General features: G+C 41.7%; 1 protein-coding gene across 3 annotated transcripts; it reads right to left on the reverse strand.

Annotated features, from left to right (window-relative positions):
- Positions 1-27: 27 nt before the first annotated feature.
- On the reverse strand, positions 28-14,622 carry impdh1b (IMP (inosine 5'-monophosphate) dehydrogenase 1b). 3 transcript variants are annotated; one of them, XM_070853618.1, is made up of 16 exons: positions 14,395-14,622; positions 12,108-12,206; positions 11,860-11,937; positions 8,845-8,893; positions 6,804-6,905; positions 6,641-6,715; positions 6,013-6,219; positions 5,813-5,900; positions 5,515-5,714; positions 4,650-4,740; positions 4,376-4,471; positions 3,677-3,820; positions 3,355-3,499; positions 3,110-3,253; positions 2,939-3,022; positions 28-2,162 (listed from the first exon to the last, which is right to left on the reverse strand). In XM_070853618.1, the coding sequence occupies exons 2-16, from the start codon at positions 12,203-12,205 to the stop codon at positions 2,141-2,143; spliced, it is 1,623 nt and encodes a 540-aa protein (XP_070709719.1). In that variant the 5' UTR covers position 12,206; positions 14,395-14,622; the 3' UTR covers positions 28-2,140. The 3 variants fall into 3 exon arrangements, with proteins under 3 accessions (XP_070709719.1, XP_070709718.1, XP_070709720.1); XM_070853617.1 differs by having other exon boundaries at positions 11,860-11,940; XM_070853619.1 differs by lacking the exon at positions 11,860-11,937.
- Positions 14,623-16,269: the final 1,647 nt, after the last annotated feature.

Raw genomic sequence — 16,269 nt, forward strand, 5'->3', positions numbered from 1 at the left:
ACTCATGTTCAATAAGAGTCTTCCATACACAGTTAATTTAATTTATTTATTCTTCTTTACCATATTGAACAGCAAAAGCATCTTTCCTCTGTTGAGTGTTTTACTGTAAACATCTTCTGAAGTGATACCCCTCAGAAACCCTTAATGGATTTATTGAATACCGAGTCTTTTCCATCCATCTAAAAAGCCCTCTCTTATTGTTTTGGTTGTTGGTTGCACGAGCTACGACTGTTATCCCAAAGCTGAAAAAGTGCAACACTAAAAAAACGGAAGAAAAAAAAGAATGTAAACCTAGACATCTCACTCAAGACTAATTGTGCTTTTTAGATGGACAAACAGGACTCAGCAATTAACAAATAAGACATTTTAAAACCTGAATAATCTCTCCAGATGGGAAACTGAAAACAAGCAGCAGTTATTTCCAACTGAATATAGGTATCCATTTCTCCATAAATTTCCATGTACATTTTCTTGCAATTTAGTTGAATTGCAAATATTGTTAGTCAACTGAACCCTTTGCACAGTAAAACACATTAGCATGTTAGAGAGAGCAACTCAGCTCTTAATCTGGGACATATATATATATATATATATATATATATATATATGCGCAACAGAAAAACATCTGGTCAAAAAGACAACCTATGAAAATGTTAGAAAAGCTTGCTCCCTACATAAGCTGAACGATAACAAACTTAGCGACACTGTTTCAAAGTAAGAAAAAGGAGGCGAGAGTGTGTGTAGCATTATGCAATTTCACTGAGCTGTCATGTGCAGCCTTTATCCATCCCCGTTTCAAGGCATATTTCTGGTACAAAGAAGAAAAAAAAAAAAAAACAACAACGCAGGAATAAACAAGGTAACAAGCGACTTGTTGCATCAATTTTGGTTTTGAAGTTACCAAAAAAAAAAAAAAAAAAAAGTGTGTCAGAGGAAGTGCAAATACACTTGGCAGTATGTATGCAATTACAATAAAGCAGAATATAAATACAGCCATGTTTGGCTTAGTGAAAAAACAAACATGCATATCAAAAACACTTCATGCTCAATTCAACGCCCCCAAGACTATACATGTTTCATATAAAGTTTGTTTTTATCTAAAAGTATTCATTTTAAGGGCAGAAAAATCACCTTGTTACGATTTTTTGATTGATTTGATACACTTTAGCTTTTTATTCCATTGAAACATACCTGATCAGCTTTTGGTCCCTACCATGTTCAGCATATGAACACTCTGCACAGAACTGGGACGCCGATTATTTGGCTCAAGGTCTTTGAAGGGGAAATGAAAGACCACAGTGGGTCTTGTCTACTGATTGTAGGGCTCACTGGAGGAAACAAAGTCAATAATCACCATGGCCAATATCTTGTACCTCAGGATCCACAATACAGGAAGTAAACAATATACGTTGACACATAAGTAGCTACTGATCATTAAGTAGCTTTTACTTGTGATAACATAAAAACTGAAAAAACTAAAGGAATTGCCATGATATACCGACACACTGCACATAGACAGACAAGTGTTTTACCTTGTTTTCTGCTCGTGCGCCTAAGTGTGTAAGAACTGGGACGTGAGAGGCTTCAGACGTGGAGCGTGCTGTAAGCATGGATCTCAAAAAAGAAATCCTCATGAGATCTGCACCACCGCTGATTTAGACTCGCTAAGATTAACCAGGACAAACAAACACATTGCATCTACACTTTGTTTGCCCCAACACACGTTAAACTACACACACTCAGAGGCGCGCCATCCTTAATGCACCAAACACGCACAAAGTTCATTCTCTCACTACCGTCAACACACACAAAATCGGGATTGGCTGCGTACTCAAGATGCAGGTGTGCATGTCACCCTGAAAAACCCTGATGCACCGCTTCTTGAGTGCAAAAATCCCAGGTGTTCAGAGAGCCGGGTGTCAGTTTGAGGATTCTCGCTTTGCTACGATGCCTCTTTCCTTTCCAAAGCAGCCGGCTTGGATCGGAGAGAGTGAGTAACGGCGGGTGAATGGGGGGGGGGGGGGGGGCAAAGAGGGTGTACTGGGTGGTGCATGTTTTAGCAGAAGTGGCGATTTAACATTTGGTCACTGTTAGATTGGGTATGTCATGTGCACGGCTGATCTTCTCTCTGTACCCGCGCTCAGTAAAGCCGCTTCTCGTAACTGCAGAGGCAGAGAGAAAAATCAGAGGGAAATCAGTGTTTGCTCTAATATAAATGAGCACTGTTACAATTACCATAATTGTGGTTCAGTTAAATGCAGCATATTGCATCTACCCATTACAACATGTTTTCTGAGTCCATAGGCTGCTAAACTGTATTTGCACAAGAGTCACTATGGGATGCACAGGTACTAAGTCTGGGGAGCAAACACTGTAGTAACAGGAGACAAACTAGAAACTAGCTAGAAAGATATTCTAATCTGGCAGAAGACCAGAAGAAGAAGAACTGAAAGTTATTCTTTGATGCATTGTCTTCTTGCCACTACGGAGCAGGTTTGTTTTTCCCTGCAGTGCCTTCCAATGTCAACACCTATCAGGAAGTACAGTAATATTGGAGCCAAGTTGTTTCTTAGCAACGTCATGAGGAAATCATCTATGAGAGTCAAAGAATCCACAGTGTAGAGTTGCTGCTTCTGTGACTGGCAGATGAAATAACCGACTCTCACTGTAAAGGCATTTTGTTTTCACCTCTAACTTTAAAAAAAAGTAGAGTGCTTGTTTTTGTTTGTAACAAAAATAGATAGTAGTGCAATAGGGTTAATAATCATAACTCTTTGTAGATGCTCTAACTAATATTTATGGCCAGTGAAACAAAACTGATTAGACTTTATTCCAAGACAACAACATGTAGTCTAGTCTACACAAGTTTTATGGCATGTACCAAAATGTATAGTTAAATGCAGTTAAGATATTTGTGTATGTGTGTTTTTATACTTACGAATGAAGTCCATGAACTCCTCCCTCCACCTGCGCAGACATGGTTCGCTTTTCAAACTTCAGCTCTCCAGAGTACATCATGGAACTGACACAGATAGAAATGTTATAATATATAATACACAAAAACAGTTAACATCTGTATTATAACCAGTAACACACACATACAACTCACCGGAGGACAGAAAGACTCTTTGCCCCGATGTCCTGGCAGCCGTGCTGGATACCAGCTATCAGGTAAGGTACAAATTTATGGATGGAGCCCTTGTCCTGGACTGAGCCTGACACACCCTGGGCCACCTTCACGTTGTCACCCTCACTGTGGAAACACATCAATCAATATTCAATCCCGTGGGATCACAGCATTGTCATAGCTGCTCTTGGAATTGGGCTTTTTACTACTTTTGGCCTCCCACGCACCTAAAATAACGTTTCTGGCTGCTGGTGCTCTTCTCCATAGCGTCCAGGGAGCCCATTCCACGGTACTTTTTCAGCCGCACACCGTCTGAGAAGAAGTACTCTCCTGGAGCCTCGGTAGTTGCTGCTAGCAACGAACCCATCATAACTGGAGTGGGACACAACAGAGTATTATCCGTTTCCCTGTATTACCCAATCTGACCTTGTTGTTAAGAGGACTGGATGTTTCTAAGATTAACAAGCTGTATGAAATCTGACAATTGGATAAGGCCTTTCTTTTCACAATGTTACAACACTCGGTATGTCATGATCTTTGAAATCTCACCAGTCGACGCTCCAAGAGACAGAGCTTTCACCACATGGCCCACAGTCTGAATGCCACCGTCAGCGATGACTGGCACACCGAAACGCCTGGCGTACTCTGCTACCTTGTATACTGAGGTCCCCTGGGGCCGCCCACATGCCATGACTATGAGGCAGAAAACATACCCAATATGACTGCCATGGGCACAAATCAGGTTAGAAAGAAAAAAAAAAAAAAAAAACATAGCACATGACAAAAGAACAGCATCTATTTCACTTGTAACTCCAACAGAGACATCATGTGATACTATTAGGTTCATGTCCTTTGGCTGCAACACATTTCTTCTGCTGTTGTTGGTAAATGTGACCCAGTCTGAGCATGAGACACCGGTCCCCATGGCAACCCAGAACGGGGCCTTGGCAGATCACCATGACAACTAGGAGTGGTCTCAGGGTATTTGTTACCGTTGGCAACTGGTAGCCTTTTCTTCTCGCTGTAGCTCATAGCCAGATTGAGAACAGGTACAGCGAGAGGCACAGACTGATGTGCTGCAGATTTATATCCCAGTTTACTTGTTTCACTGCATTTGCAGCGATATGCTATATTTTAACCATTTATATCAATAATCAAATTAAATTCCATTTCTGGTACTCTGATGATGACAAAGGTAAAACATGGTGTGTGTGCAGGAGGTGGCATGGGAAAAACAAGGGTGAGTACCTTCCTGTGTGATGCAGATGGAGCCGCAGCCCATGCCGACTCTCAGAGCATCAACACCAGCGTCGATCAGATTCTTGGCCTGGGCTGCTGTAACCACTGTAAGTGAGGGAAAAATATAAAGACTATTGCATTTTCTTGACGTTATAAGAAATCTGCCGATAAAGCAAGCAGTGTTGTGCACAAAATCAAAGTCCTTTATTTCCACTGATGTTTACATATTAATAGTGGCAACAATATCGGCACACTCAAGTGTTTCCATTCTCAACAAACTCACCGTTTCCTCCCACGACTTGCAAGTCTGGATACTTCTGTTTAATATAATTTATCATGTTGATTTGATACACGGAGTTGCCTTGTGAAGAGTCCTAGAGATGCAAAGACAGTCATGATTTTAGTACAATGGTGATGAACCTGAGAATCTAGAAGATTAGAAAGACGAAGGAATGTTTACAATATGCATACTTTATATGCATTTCAGATGCTGGTGAATAAATGCCTGCTGTTCTTCAGATTGTGAACACTGAGATATATGGGTGAATATTACATACATAATTTATTTCCAATTTGTTGTTCCTAACCATAGTGTTCAGTTACTCTTCTTGATTGTTGTTTAGTCATTGCTGTTTCAGTTATTACTGGTTGTGGTTTATCATATCCATAAACTTCTAGTCTCTATGCTTCTATTACATTCTTGTATTATGCGTTTTCTCTCTTAAAAGCCTGACTGGGGACAAGGACTGCAAAGTAGTTGCAGCTAGAAGTCTTATATTTTTATTTAAATGTAGCAACTCCTGCATGTATCGTCCCTCTCAAATGATTCGATTAAAAATGACAAAAACTAAATACATAAATTCAGACAATCATTTGTGCTTGAGGTCAATGTTAACTTGATTGTGTTAAAAGACTGTTCCCCCAGAAAGCTCCCAGCAGTATATCAAGTCATTGAATTTGATCCATGGCTCTATTACTTTACATTGTCTCCAAGTAGTAGTTGGCCTTCCGCAAACACTCACCCACACTCAGTGTATATTATAAGAATTGATCAATTTCACATGTTTTTAAAAGGAACCTCTGCTAAAATAAGCCCTCTCACAACCAGCACTACTGGGAAAAAATAAAATCAGCCACTAAAAACCCACCAGTACAACGACATCCACTCCAGCCTGCACTAACAGGTCCAGTCTGTATTTGTCATCCTCCCTGGTGCCGATGGCGGCGCCGCACAGCAGCTGTTTGCGCGAGTCTTTGGAGGCTAGCGGGTAGTCTCTGTTCTTCTTCAGATCTGTTCTGGCAATAATGGCTACCAGCTCGTCGTTATTATTTACAATGGGAAGCTTGCCTGGGAAAACAGGAAGTGGAAGTGAAGTTATCAGATTACATAAGCAGGTCTGGTAACCAGCTAGAAAAAGCTGCTGTCACACATGAACTCGCACGCACCTTTTTTACTGCGCTGCAGAATATCGTTGGCTTCTTTCAGTGTAACACCTGCTGGAGCCACTACCAAGTCCTCCCTCTTTGTCATGGCCTTGGACACCAAAAGAAGAATTTCAATGTAAAAACAATCAAATGCATGATGCCATCAAAAGCATGTTTGTTTTTAAGAAACAGTATGTCCATCACTTCACAGAAATACACACCTCCTCCAGATGTTTGTCATGGTCTTTCTCAGAGAGGAAGTCGATATCCCTGGAGGTGACGATGCCCACCAGTTTGCTACCCATCTTGCCCGTCTCTGTGACAGGGATGCCAGAGAAACCGTGTCTGACTTTGGCCTCAAACACATCCCCAACTGTGTGGCGTGGACTCATCACTACTGGGTCTGTGATAAAACCTTGCTCAAACCTCTGGAAACCAAGAGAAACCAAAATATAACACCAAATCTTTTTTTTTTTTATGTTTTTAAATGTATGTGCGCAAAGCAGTGCAAAATACACACCACCCACAAGACAGACAAAAATAAATATGGAAACACAACAAAACCAGTTAAGTAACAAACAACACACACAAAAACAAAACACAGATGGAAGACAATTACCATAACCTATATAGGGACAAGACAACAAGAAAGGTCAAGTTCACTTATGAGAGTGTGCAACGATGATGACAAGAACACGACAATTAAAAACAAACAGTTATTCAACTATTCTACTAATACTACTAAAATCAAACATAACTTAACTACAAAATGCTGATAATTCAACATAAAAAACACACAAAGTACATTGGGAAAATAGTTCTTTGTACATAATACGGATAATAGTTTACCTTAACCTTGCGGACCTCATTGGCTTGGAACTCTGGAGTGCAGTTGTGGTGAATGATGCCAATGCCTCCCATTAGCTACCAAATTCAAATGGAATAATATGTCGATATTCACAGTAAACTCAAATCAGAATCTTTCAGCTGTTTTGGTGAAGCCGTGTCTTACCGCCATTGCAATTGCCATGGCTGACTCTGTGACAGTGTCCATGGGGGAGGAGATGAGAGGGGTCTTCAGTGTGATCTTCCTGGTCAGTGCTGATGTCAGGTCCTAAGAGACAAAAACAGGGGAACACGCATTTTACTGTCTTCCCAGTGGAGTTTGTTTCTGCTATTTTGCTAATGATCCACCAGGGGGCACACTAAACCTGAATGATGCGTGTCTTCAAGGGGTTAATGCCTTTCAGTGGGTTTCACTGACATGCAAAGGACATAACCTCAAATGACAGCAAGCCAATGGGGCCAATTATTAGGCAGATTTTAAGTAAAAATGTGCACAAATGTAGCTTTAGTGTGTCAATAATCGTACAACTGTGGCATAAAAAGTCTGAACAAAATAAAATGCAACAAAAACCTTCCTTCCCCTCAGGGGCTGAGCCCTGACATTGTCTTGAAAATGGGACTGAGCCATAAGAGCCACATTTAACTTTCACAGATTACTGATTCCCACAACAGGCAGCACCTGATTTTGTTATCCTCACACGTTTTTGTGAAGATAATGGCATTCCTTGCACATGGGAAACCAGCAAAGGAGTTCTACAGTGTCCAAGCATTTTACTCCTTATCTGTGACAGACATAAACTATGGAGTCTTTTCTCAGGGGTTCATGGCGGAGGTAAGATAAATCAGCTTACATCACTCCTCCATTTAGAGAGCACAGCTGCACTAACCTGCTAAATTCTACTGAGAGTTAAGAAAGAATATCCAGAACATCGCAAGCCCGAAGAATTTCCCACAACAGCTCCACAAACACAAACACACACACACACACACACACACACACACACACACACACACACACACACACACACACACACACACACACACACACACACACACACACACACACACACACACACACACACACACACACACACACACACACACACACACACACACACACACACACACACACACACACACACACACACACACACACACACACACACACACACACACACACACACACACACACACACACACACACACACACACACACACACACACACACACACACACACACACACACACACACACACACACACACACACACACACACACACACACACACACACACACACACACACACACACACACACACACACACACACACACACACACGGCCCCTCTTCATTTTTCTAACACAGTGCACAAAAGCAGGAAAGGAGATCTACCGAGGCGCTGTGTGAACATGAACTACTCCATTCAAAGTCGAGACTGAGGCCAAATGTGGAAGCATTTGTGTTATTCAGGCTCGAATAGGCTCACTATCCAGTGAAAAACTAGGGCAAGACCAAGACTTGGCAGAGCCGACTAGCCCATGACAACATGACGAGGCAGACAAGCATCTCATACAGCGACGAGGGCTTTCTTTAACTCTGAAGGCAATAGGGAGAGATTAGAGATATCAATTAAACTAAAACCTTCTGAGATGGACGAAGCACAAGGGGGGGAAGGGGGGTTTTCATCTAAAGCCTCGAGATTAACTACCCCGTCATCTGCTGGGAGAGACGGATGAGCAACCGACCAGACGCAAATGTAAACACAAGGGTGAGGGAGCAGCCAGTGGGTGACCACACTGGGCAAAAATAGCAGGGAGAGGAGACGTGATGCAGACAGTTTTTAAATGGGCAAAAGCAAGACTATTTTTATAAAAGCTGCGATTATAAAATGAGGTTCAGTCTGGAGTGAAGAGGTTTGTTTAAAAAACCCATTTACAAAAACAGACTTCACTGTAATAAGGCTGATTGTTTAGGATGTGGCTCTGCCAAGAACGGGCCCCGTCTGCCGACACTGCCACGTTGTACGCTTATTATCATGAGGGTGTGGAAGAAACTAAAAAAATTATTGGCTTGCCCTTCATACCTATACCCAGGAATGTCTCTGCTCAGATGTGACAGTGAAGTGCAACAATCCTCTGAAACATTAACAGGCCTTACATTCCTTTTGTGCCCTCCTAAAATATGTCCCTCACACATTGGAGCACTCACCACTTCGTCTGAGGTGAAGTCGATGAAGCCGGGTAAAATCAGGAAGTCACTGAAAGACATAAGGAAAATCCAAAGTGAGGGGCTGATGCAACTTAAGCACAGCGTTGAGGTTTGAAGCATACACACACACACACACACTGCATTACAATACCAGAAGCTAAAGAGTTCATGTTTAGACCAACATGAATAAAAGCAGAGGACTGAAAATGTGTTCCCACATTATGAGTAGCTCACGGTAAAGATGAAAAGTGAATTGAGAAGCAATCAAATGAGATTATTGAACAAGATCGCATATTAAAAGGATAAGTGGATAAACAGAGATGTGATCACACCAATATCAAACATTTGAATTAAATATTTGTTAGACATTTAGTTTATCAGCTGATGACTTCAGGATTAACTGATCTCTTTCATGCTCTTCTGTTAAAGATTTCAACTTCAGAACCTGTAACCTATTGCTGGATACTTTAGGTCTCTGTGCAGTTCCCAGAATATTTCCAAGTGGCACAGTGGCTGAGCACAGGCACTGAGTGTGGCTGTGTTTGCCTGTACTTGGTAAAAAGCTACAGTTGACCTCTTTCACCTGCATTAACACAATGACAGGTGGAAAAAGATGAGTGTGGGAGCAACAGCTAGACGCAGGAATGGTGTGTTTGTTTGGTTGGAAAAAAACAAAACAGACTCTGTATGTATTTTGTGGTTTTTTGCAGCTGGGTGTAAAACCAGGCAGGGGACAGATGGAAAGATGGGTGGAACAAAGGAAGTTTTGTATGTAGTGTGAATGGATGAATATGGAGGGGAAAATTACAGAGCGAGAGGACGTCAAACAGGTAGATGGTGAGCAGTCCAGGTGGACATAAGTGAGTCTAAATGAGGAGGGGACTTGAGAGTGCGGGCTAAGAGATGTGTGCGGCCTTGGCGTTGGTTTGGAATAGGAAGGTCTCAAATAGTCGCAATCGATGGGACACTGCAAGGGAGGAGTCCCCTCCCCCCCCTCCCCAATACAGAGCACAAAACACCCACAAACATCAACATGGGAACAAGCATGAAGCCCAGCAGTCATCTGCTAGCATTTAGTAGCAGCCACAAACCTCAGCTACGGCACACAGGCTGCACCCACTGACTCAGGATCAGCTCCATACTAGAGCTCATAGTGTCTGCTTTCTTAAGACAACACTGGTGTGCTGATGCCTTATTGTGGTTAGTATTTGAATGGGAAATCTAGACAAATGTATGGCGCTAAGCAAGAGTGTTTCAAAGTACAACCAAAGGACACAACTTGTATGGGCTTATAAAAGGACTACATCAAAGCACCGAAACACCTCAGGGCATGGCGCCCAGCGTTTTGTAAATGCAGCAGTAAGTTAAACAGGATGAATCTGGATGTCTGACTTTCAACACTTCATTTGGTTCGTCTGCCAATGACTATACTCAGGTGGTTTGTCACAGGTGTAAGAATCAGAAATATGTGGGCTTGTGCCAGACTTAAACCTGAGGTAATCAACCGTGGTATGTATTACAGTAAGAGAGAGTAAGAGAGCTGTTTTGCTTTAATGGTTATGGCTTTAACAGGGTAGGACAGGTTTTATAGTCAATAGCTGGTACAGTGGGATTAATGAGAATGTGACAAAAGATGCTCAATTAAACAATAAAAGGGACCTTTTGTTGATGCATTTTACATTGTCTACACGTCTTAAGTAAAGTTCACTTTGGCCCAAAAAGTGTAGATAACTCTAAAAAAAAATAATCATATCACTCACCCATCTCTGTCTATACTCCGCACTTTCTTTTCCATTTCAGGAGTGTTGACAGAAATATGGAGTTCACAATCATTTAAAAAGGACATGATTTATGCACCTGGTTGAAGGTCACAACACTGCAGGAAGTGCTTTTTTCCCCCTCACAAAGCTGGTTTTGCTTCCTGTGACTGTATCTCACTCTGTGGTTGTCTTTTGCTTTTCATCTAGCTAATAAATAGAAGCTGAAATCCTTCCACTATTATTCGTGTTTCCATCCTCAAACCAATCCCATCTACTCCAATTCCTCCTGCAAATCACATGATGTCCATTCAGGCCATCATGTGCGCAAACTTTCCTTTGGTCGTGATGCACTTCATTACAGTTTGGAGAGGTTATTCAATCACACGTGGACACACTCCGACATCATGACGTTTTCTAATCAATTGGCTTCTATAAAGTAGGAGCAGCACAATTAGAGAACTTTAATCTGATAAAACCTTCCAATTAAGCTTGAATTACTTTATATCGAAATGCAGTTTTGTTGTGCGGACGATGATGCAGAATGGATTACGTTAACTACTGGTTTTTCAGTGAATGCTGAGAGGGCATCTTAAGCATTGATTGCAGTGGCTGTTAGGACCTGTGGCAAACAGTCAAGAGGTAAAGCACTATGACAGATTTAGTCAAAGTTTTAAAAGAAAATGGCATGCTTATCATCCAACAACCACTAAAATTAAGTGGCACAATGCTTCAGGTCTTGTTATTTATAGTGAAGAAAATGAAAGGGTGATTACATGGATTAGAAAAGAAAATCATTCCAGTCAAAATGCATGGTGGAGTTCAAATACAAAGCATTTCTCCTTGTAAGTAAGCAAGTAAGTTAAGTAAGTAGTGAAGTTAAGTAAGAGGTGAGAAGTTAGAGCTAGACTAGAATTTTTATCAAAGCAAAGTATTTGAAAGAAAGCACATGAGCTGTTCTGTCATGAATGCCACATTCACAGGACAGGTCGTGCACTTTGATGGTTAGCTGTGGTTAATAATGCAGTTATGTACACAGGAAGCAAATTTGATCCCATGGCCAAGATCGGGTTGAGCATTCCAACAAGTTCACCATTTCTATTCTGCATTCAAGCACTTTCATGACACCAGATTCATATTTTAAGTTTCTTTAGAAGGACAGTCATTTGCTTCCCCCTTATGAATTCACTATTCAGAGAGACAGAGGATTTTTATAAGCACAGTTTCATGAGAGCTTAAAGACGACTGTTTTACTCACTTGTAAGTCAACCCATCTCCTTTAGAGCATAGCTCTTCAGCCGTATGACCATCGGAGTCAACGCACTGTTGGTCAGATCTGCTGGTTCAAAATGTGTTGGCCATTACAAAGCACTGCTGCGGACACTTCATCCACCATTGCGCGCAGGTGAGGTTTTAAAATCAGGAGACCTTACTTTGAATGAATTTCATAACTCTACTGAGATTTTCTGGGAAACAAATCAAAGTTCGTGACGCAAGGAAACTCACTTGTAGGTAAGGCCGTCTCCAATCGAGAAGAGCTGCTGAGCCGAGAGTCCATCGTCAGGGACGTAGCCTGTACCACCACTGATCAAGTAATCCGCCATGCTGCCAAATGATGGAGAGAGAGAGAGAGAGAGAGAGACAACGTCAACAGTGCAACCCAACACTCAGATACAGATGTTTATCTCAAGGCAGTTGACAAATGATGCTCTGCTACAACACTCAGCATCCCCTTCGTAGGCTTCAGTGACCTTCTCACAGGAAGACATAACCATGGCATCATCAACAATTCCCAGCCAGCTGCAGGTCAGTGCGCCTGTGTGGCAGACGAGGATGCAACTGTTTCCTCTGCTTGCAGAGACGAGCCATTAATAACCCAGAGATAAACTTGGTGTACACAGTGACAACTGTTTCATGACCACTGCAGGAGGTAAAGCTAATCAGATAGCACAATAAGAGCAACTAACACATAGGCGTCGATGTAGAAATCCCTCTGTGATTTTGTGCTTGGACACCCAGAAAATCCTCCGTCTCTGCCGAACTAATATTTTCAAAACACAAATTGAGCGCAGGAGGAAAACGACATCGGCGCAGCAGCATTAGTCCCCACACGACCGCGTGTGAAGCAAAACATGGCCGGGTGACCCACTAACATTAATCTGAACCACTATAACCAGCGCTGACGTTGCATGCTTTCTATTTCATGAAGGGTGGACACTTGTAATGTAAAAGCATAATCAACTGATTGCCCAAAATATCCTCAAAATGTCCCATCGTCTCGACTCGAGCGGTAAAACTGTAGTTACATCGCCTGGTGACCTACATTGCATTATCAGTGGCTAGCAAACATTAGCTGCTTGCAGTGCACACCCTCCGCAAAGAAAACGTGCTCCTTCAGATCTCTGTGTTTATACAGTAAAGCGGCAACGTAGCATCCATGATCCTGTGTTACATCATTATTCATGCTAGTGTCCATGTTAGCTCCCTGAACGTCTCACCTCAGAAGTCCATACCTGCTTAACCACTTGGTTTTTTTATTTTATATATTTTTTTAAACAGACATAGGCAAGCAGCAGCACGTATAGACAATTAAATGTAATTTCAAGAATTTGTTTGCTTTCCCAGTGAGCATCCATTACTGTTTGGCAAGCCCAAGTTAATTTTAGATGAATAGTATGGGAATAAGAGAAACAAACAGTTAAAGTTGACATTTCATTACAATAAATCTCATTAATTTGAGAATTCAAAGTATGCCGAATTGAAGAGTGACTCATTTTAGATACTATATAATCTAAAATATTTTCCCACCCCATATAGCGCCTTTTTTTGGGAAGAGAGAACACTATTTTGGCAGAGTTTCGAAGCGAGTTCAGTGCTTCCTTCAGGCACAAGTCGGGCTTCACGCCAACGAGAATATTAGTGCGTGCAGGTTGATAGGAGTGTCACGTTATCTAACATTTTCGACAAATAGAGAGGAGGTGTCGTACTTTAAGTTAACATAAGGCTGTGTTTACCAGCGATAGCACCGTTTACGTTAAATTAAAAACACACCGGCTCATAATTTAGCCACACGATACACGTCTGTTTACACAGTCATCACATCTACTAGCTAGTTGGTTTGTCCAATACTGTAATATTATTAGCCTTAGGTAATAATACCTCTAATGTTAGCAATCTAGTGTCTTGGACCCAGAACAACATAGATAGTTGGCACTCAAGTTGAAATGACCAACATCCAGTAAAGTAAATAATACATTTAAGACAATTCCTCCTATTAGCCAATGTTTCACACATAAATAAAGCTTTCACACGCACCAACGTTACCTGATTTACGTTTTACTTTACTCCAGCCGCCACTAACATTAATGTCTCCACAGCTGGAGCATCCAGATACTACATGATGCCGTCACCGTTACAAGTGTAGCATTATCTCACTGAAATCGACATTAGCACTGATAAGTAGGAACACTGTGGCCTCTTAATACAACCATAAAACTGTCTCAGCTTGTGTACACGCGTTAATAATCCACCAATGTGCATGCAGCTGAACTTTTGGCAGAGCAGACATGAGCTGCGTCCAGACTGCCGCTACTCTTTCAGACATGTGGGAGCGAGCGTTAGCATTTAGCATTAGCGGCTCGGCTATTTAGGCTCGACTCTGCGGAAAACGTGGCTGAGGCTTTAAAGCGACACTTTCCGCCATTTAATGGGTAACCAGGTGTTTTCACGCAGCTTCTCGGCTTTCCTAAAAGTCTACCATTCATCCCTAAACCGAGTAACGACAGCTAGCTACCTCACGGAGCTGATGCCCACGTTGGCCAAAGGGAAGCAACTTTCCTGCTGTGGAGCTCCACAAGTCGGGCTAAAATACAAAAAAAAAAATGTAAAAAAAAAAAAACAACGATAGTCACAGTAATTCCCTCTACCTCGAAGAACAAACTCGATGAAAAACGTGGTCGTTCGTGGCTCCAAGGTGTAAAAGTACGTGAGGGCAGTAAAGTGAATGAGAAGTGATTGCCTGTCGCAGCAGACAGTGCGTGTTGGTGTTATGTACCAGCAGCAGCAGCGTCACATCCCCTCTCCTCCTCACAGGGGCGTGTTTAACCCTTCAGCACCAACAGCGGACAGACAAGGGTTAAAATTCATGTGGAGCACTTGGAGGTTTTTTTTTTTTTACCACCAAAATGCCGGCAGACCGGTTTTCATCGGCGCTGCCAGGTTATACCACCTCATTGCAATCACTGTAGGTTGTTTAGCTTGTTTGAGCTGTTGAAATGATTTTTGTAATTTCATCATCTTTGCTTTGGCAAAGGTGGAAAGTTGTAATGGAGACATTTACTCAGGCACTGAGATACTTCCATGATGCTTCTTTATTGCTCTACTACACTTCAAAAATCAAATATTGGACTTTTTACTACACTTAACATGTTAGATTGTCGTGTCGTGTTATAAATTACGATGTACTGTCACAGATTAAAGTTTCCACCAGCATGTTTAGTTAAAATAAGTCCACCATGACCTCCAGCAACATTAAAAATGCTGCTTGCTTAAACAATAAAAGGAGCCTAATGCAGCATTATAATATATAACATAGAAGTGCAGGGTTGAATGGAGATCCCCGACAGTGTAGGTTCATGACTTTTAACACTTTGCAATTAGAAATCACGTGGTGAAGCAGCTCTCTCAAACTTCTTGTCATATGCACATAGGTGAATTGATCGCCTTCCCAAAATCAAAACCTTCACGCTTTAATTTCCCTTAATTTAGAGAAACGTCATGCTGAAGCACTTTTAGGTCACATGTGAATCATGTAAACTGGATTAAGTGTCCTGACAAGACTATGGACAGCCATAAGTGCTGTATTTGGCCTTCATTACACAACAGAACGCTGCTATTTGCATTGTAGAAAGTGCATGTTTAATGTTGCAATCTATGCAACATGCATGAAAAGCACCAAAAAATGCAGTTTTTTTTTTACAGTGTTCCAGAAATCCCATGCAGTATCAGCCAAATATACAGTTAATATTGTGTTGGATTTGTAATGGGGCTGCTGAAGATAAAAACAATAATAAAAACAGCTGCATGTCCTCCTGTCAGAAGTTAGGGATTATGATTCAGAGTTGGGATTATGGAGTCACCGCTGAGAGGTGAGCTTTTGGCAGGCGCTAACGTTAGCCATGTGTGTGTGACATGAGAGCGTGTTTGTATAAGGTGAACCTACAGGGTACTGTCTACAGATGCACAGAACATTTAATTCAGTTTCTGTGTAACATCAGTACTATTTATGGGGCAGGAATTTCTGGTCATGTTGTAGTATTAGTTGTATATTGATTATTTACTCACATTACAGTTCAGATATTGAATACAGTATAGAAGCATGTGGTGTTCCCTGTATCTCAACATGCCTCACAGTCCTCTCCTGTTCTATATTAATCTTAGGTTGCTAGATATGTCTGCCAAGGTGACTCAGGGGGATCTGTTTCCCACTCTGTGTTTGTGTCAAATTAAATATGGGTCATTGCAGATATGGGTCAGTGGTTCCTTTATGCACTGTAGCTATTCTAAGCACTCAACTCAGTCTCGTTCATCCTCCCTCCTGCATGCTGCTCACTCCTGCCTTGATGTTGCATTGCAGAATTGTCGGTGTGTGTGCAGGGGGCAGAAGGGC

The sequence above is a fragment of the Pempheris klunzingeri genome, chromosome 22 (assembly GCF_042242105.1).
Source record: "Pempheris klunzingeri isolate RE-2024b chromosome 22, fPemKlu1.hap1, whole genome shotgun sequence".
Classification (NCBI taxonomy): Eukaryota; Metazoa; Chordata; class Actinopteri; order Acropomatiformes; family Pempheridae; genus Pempheris; species Pempheris klunzingeri.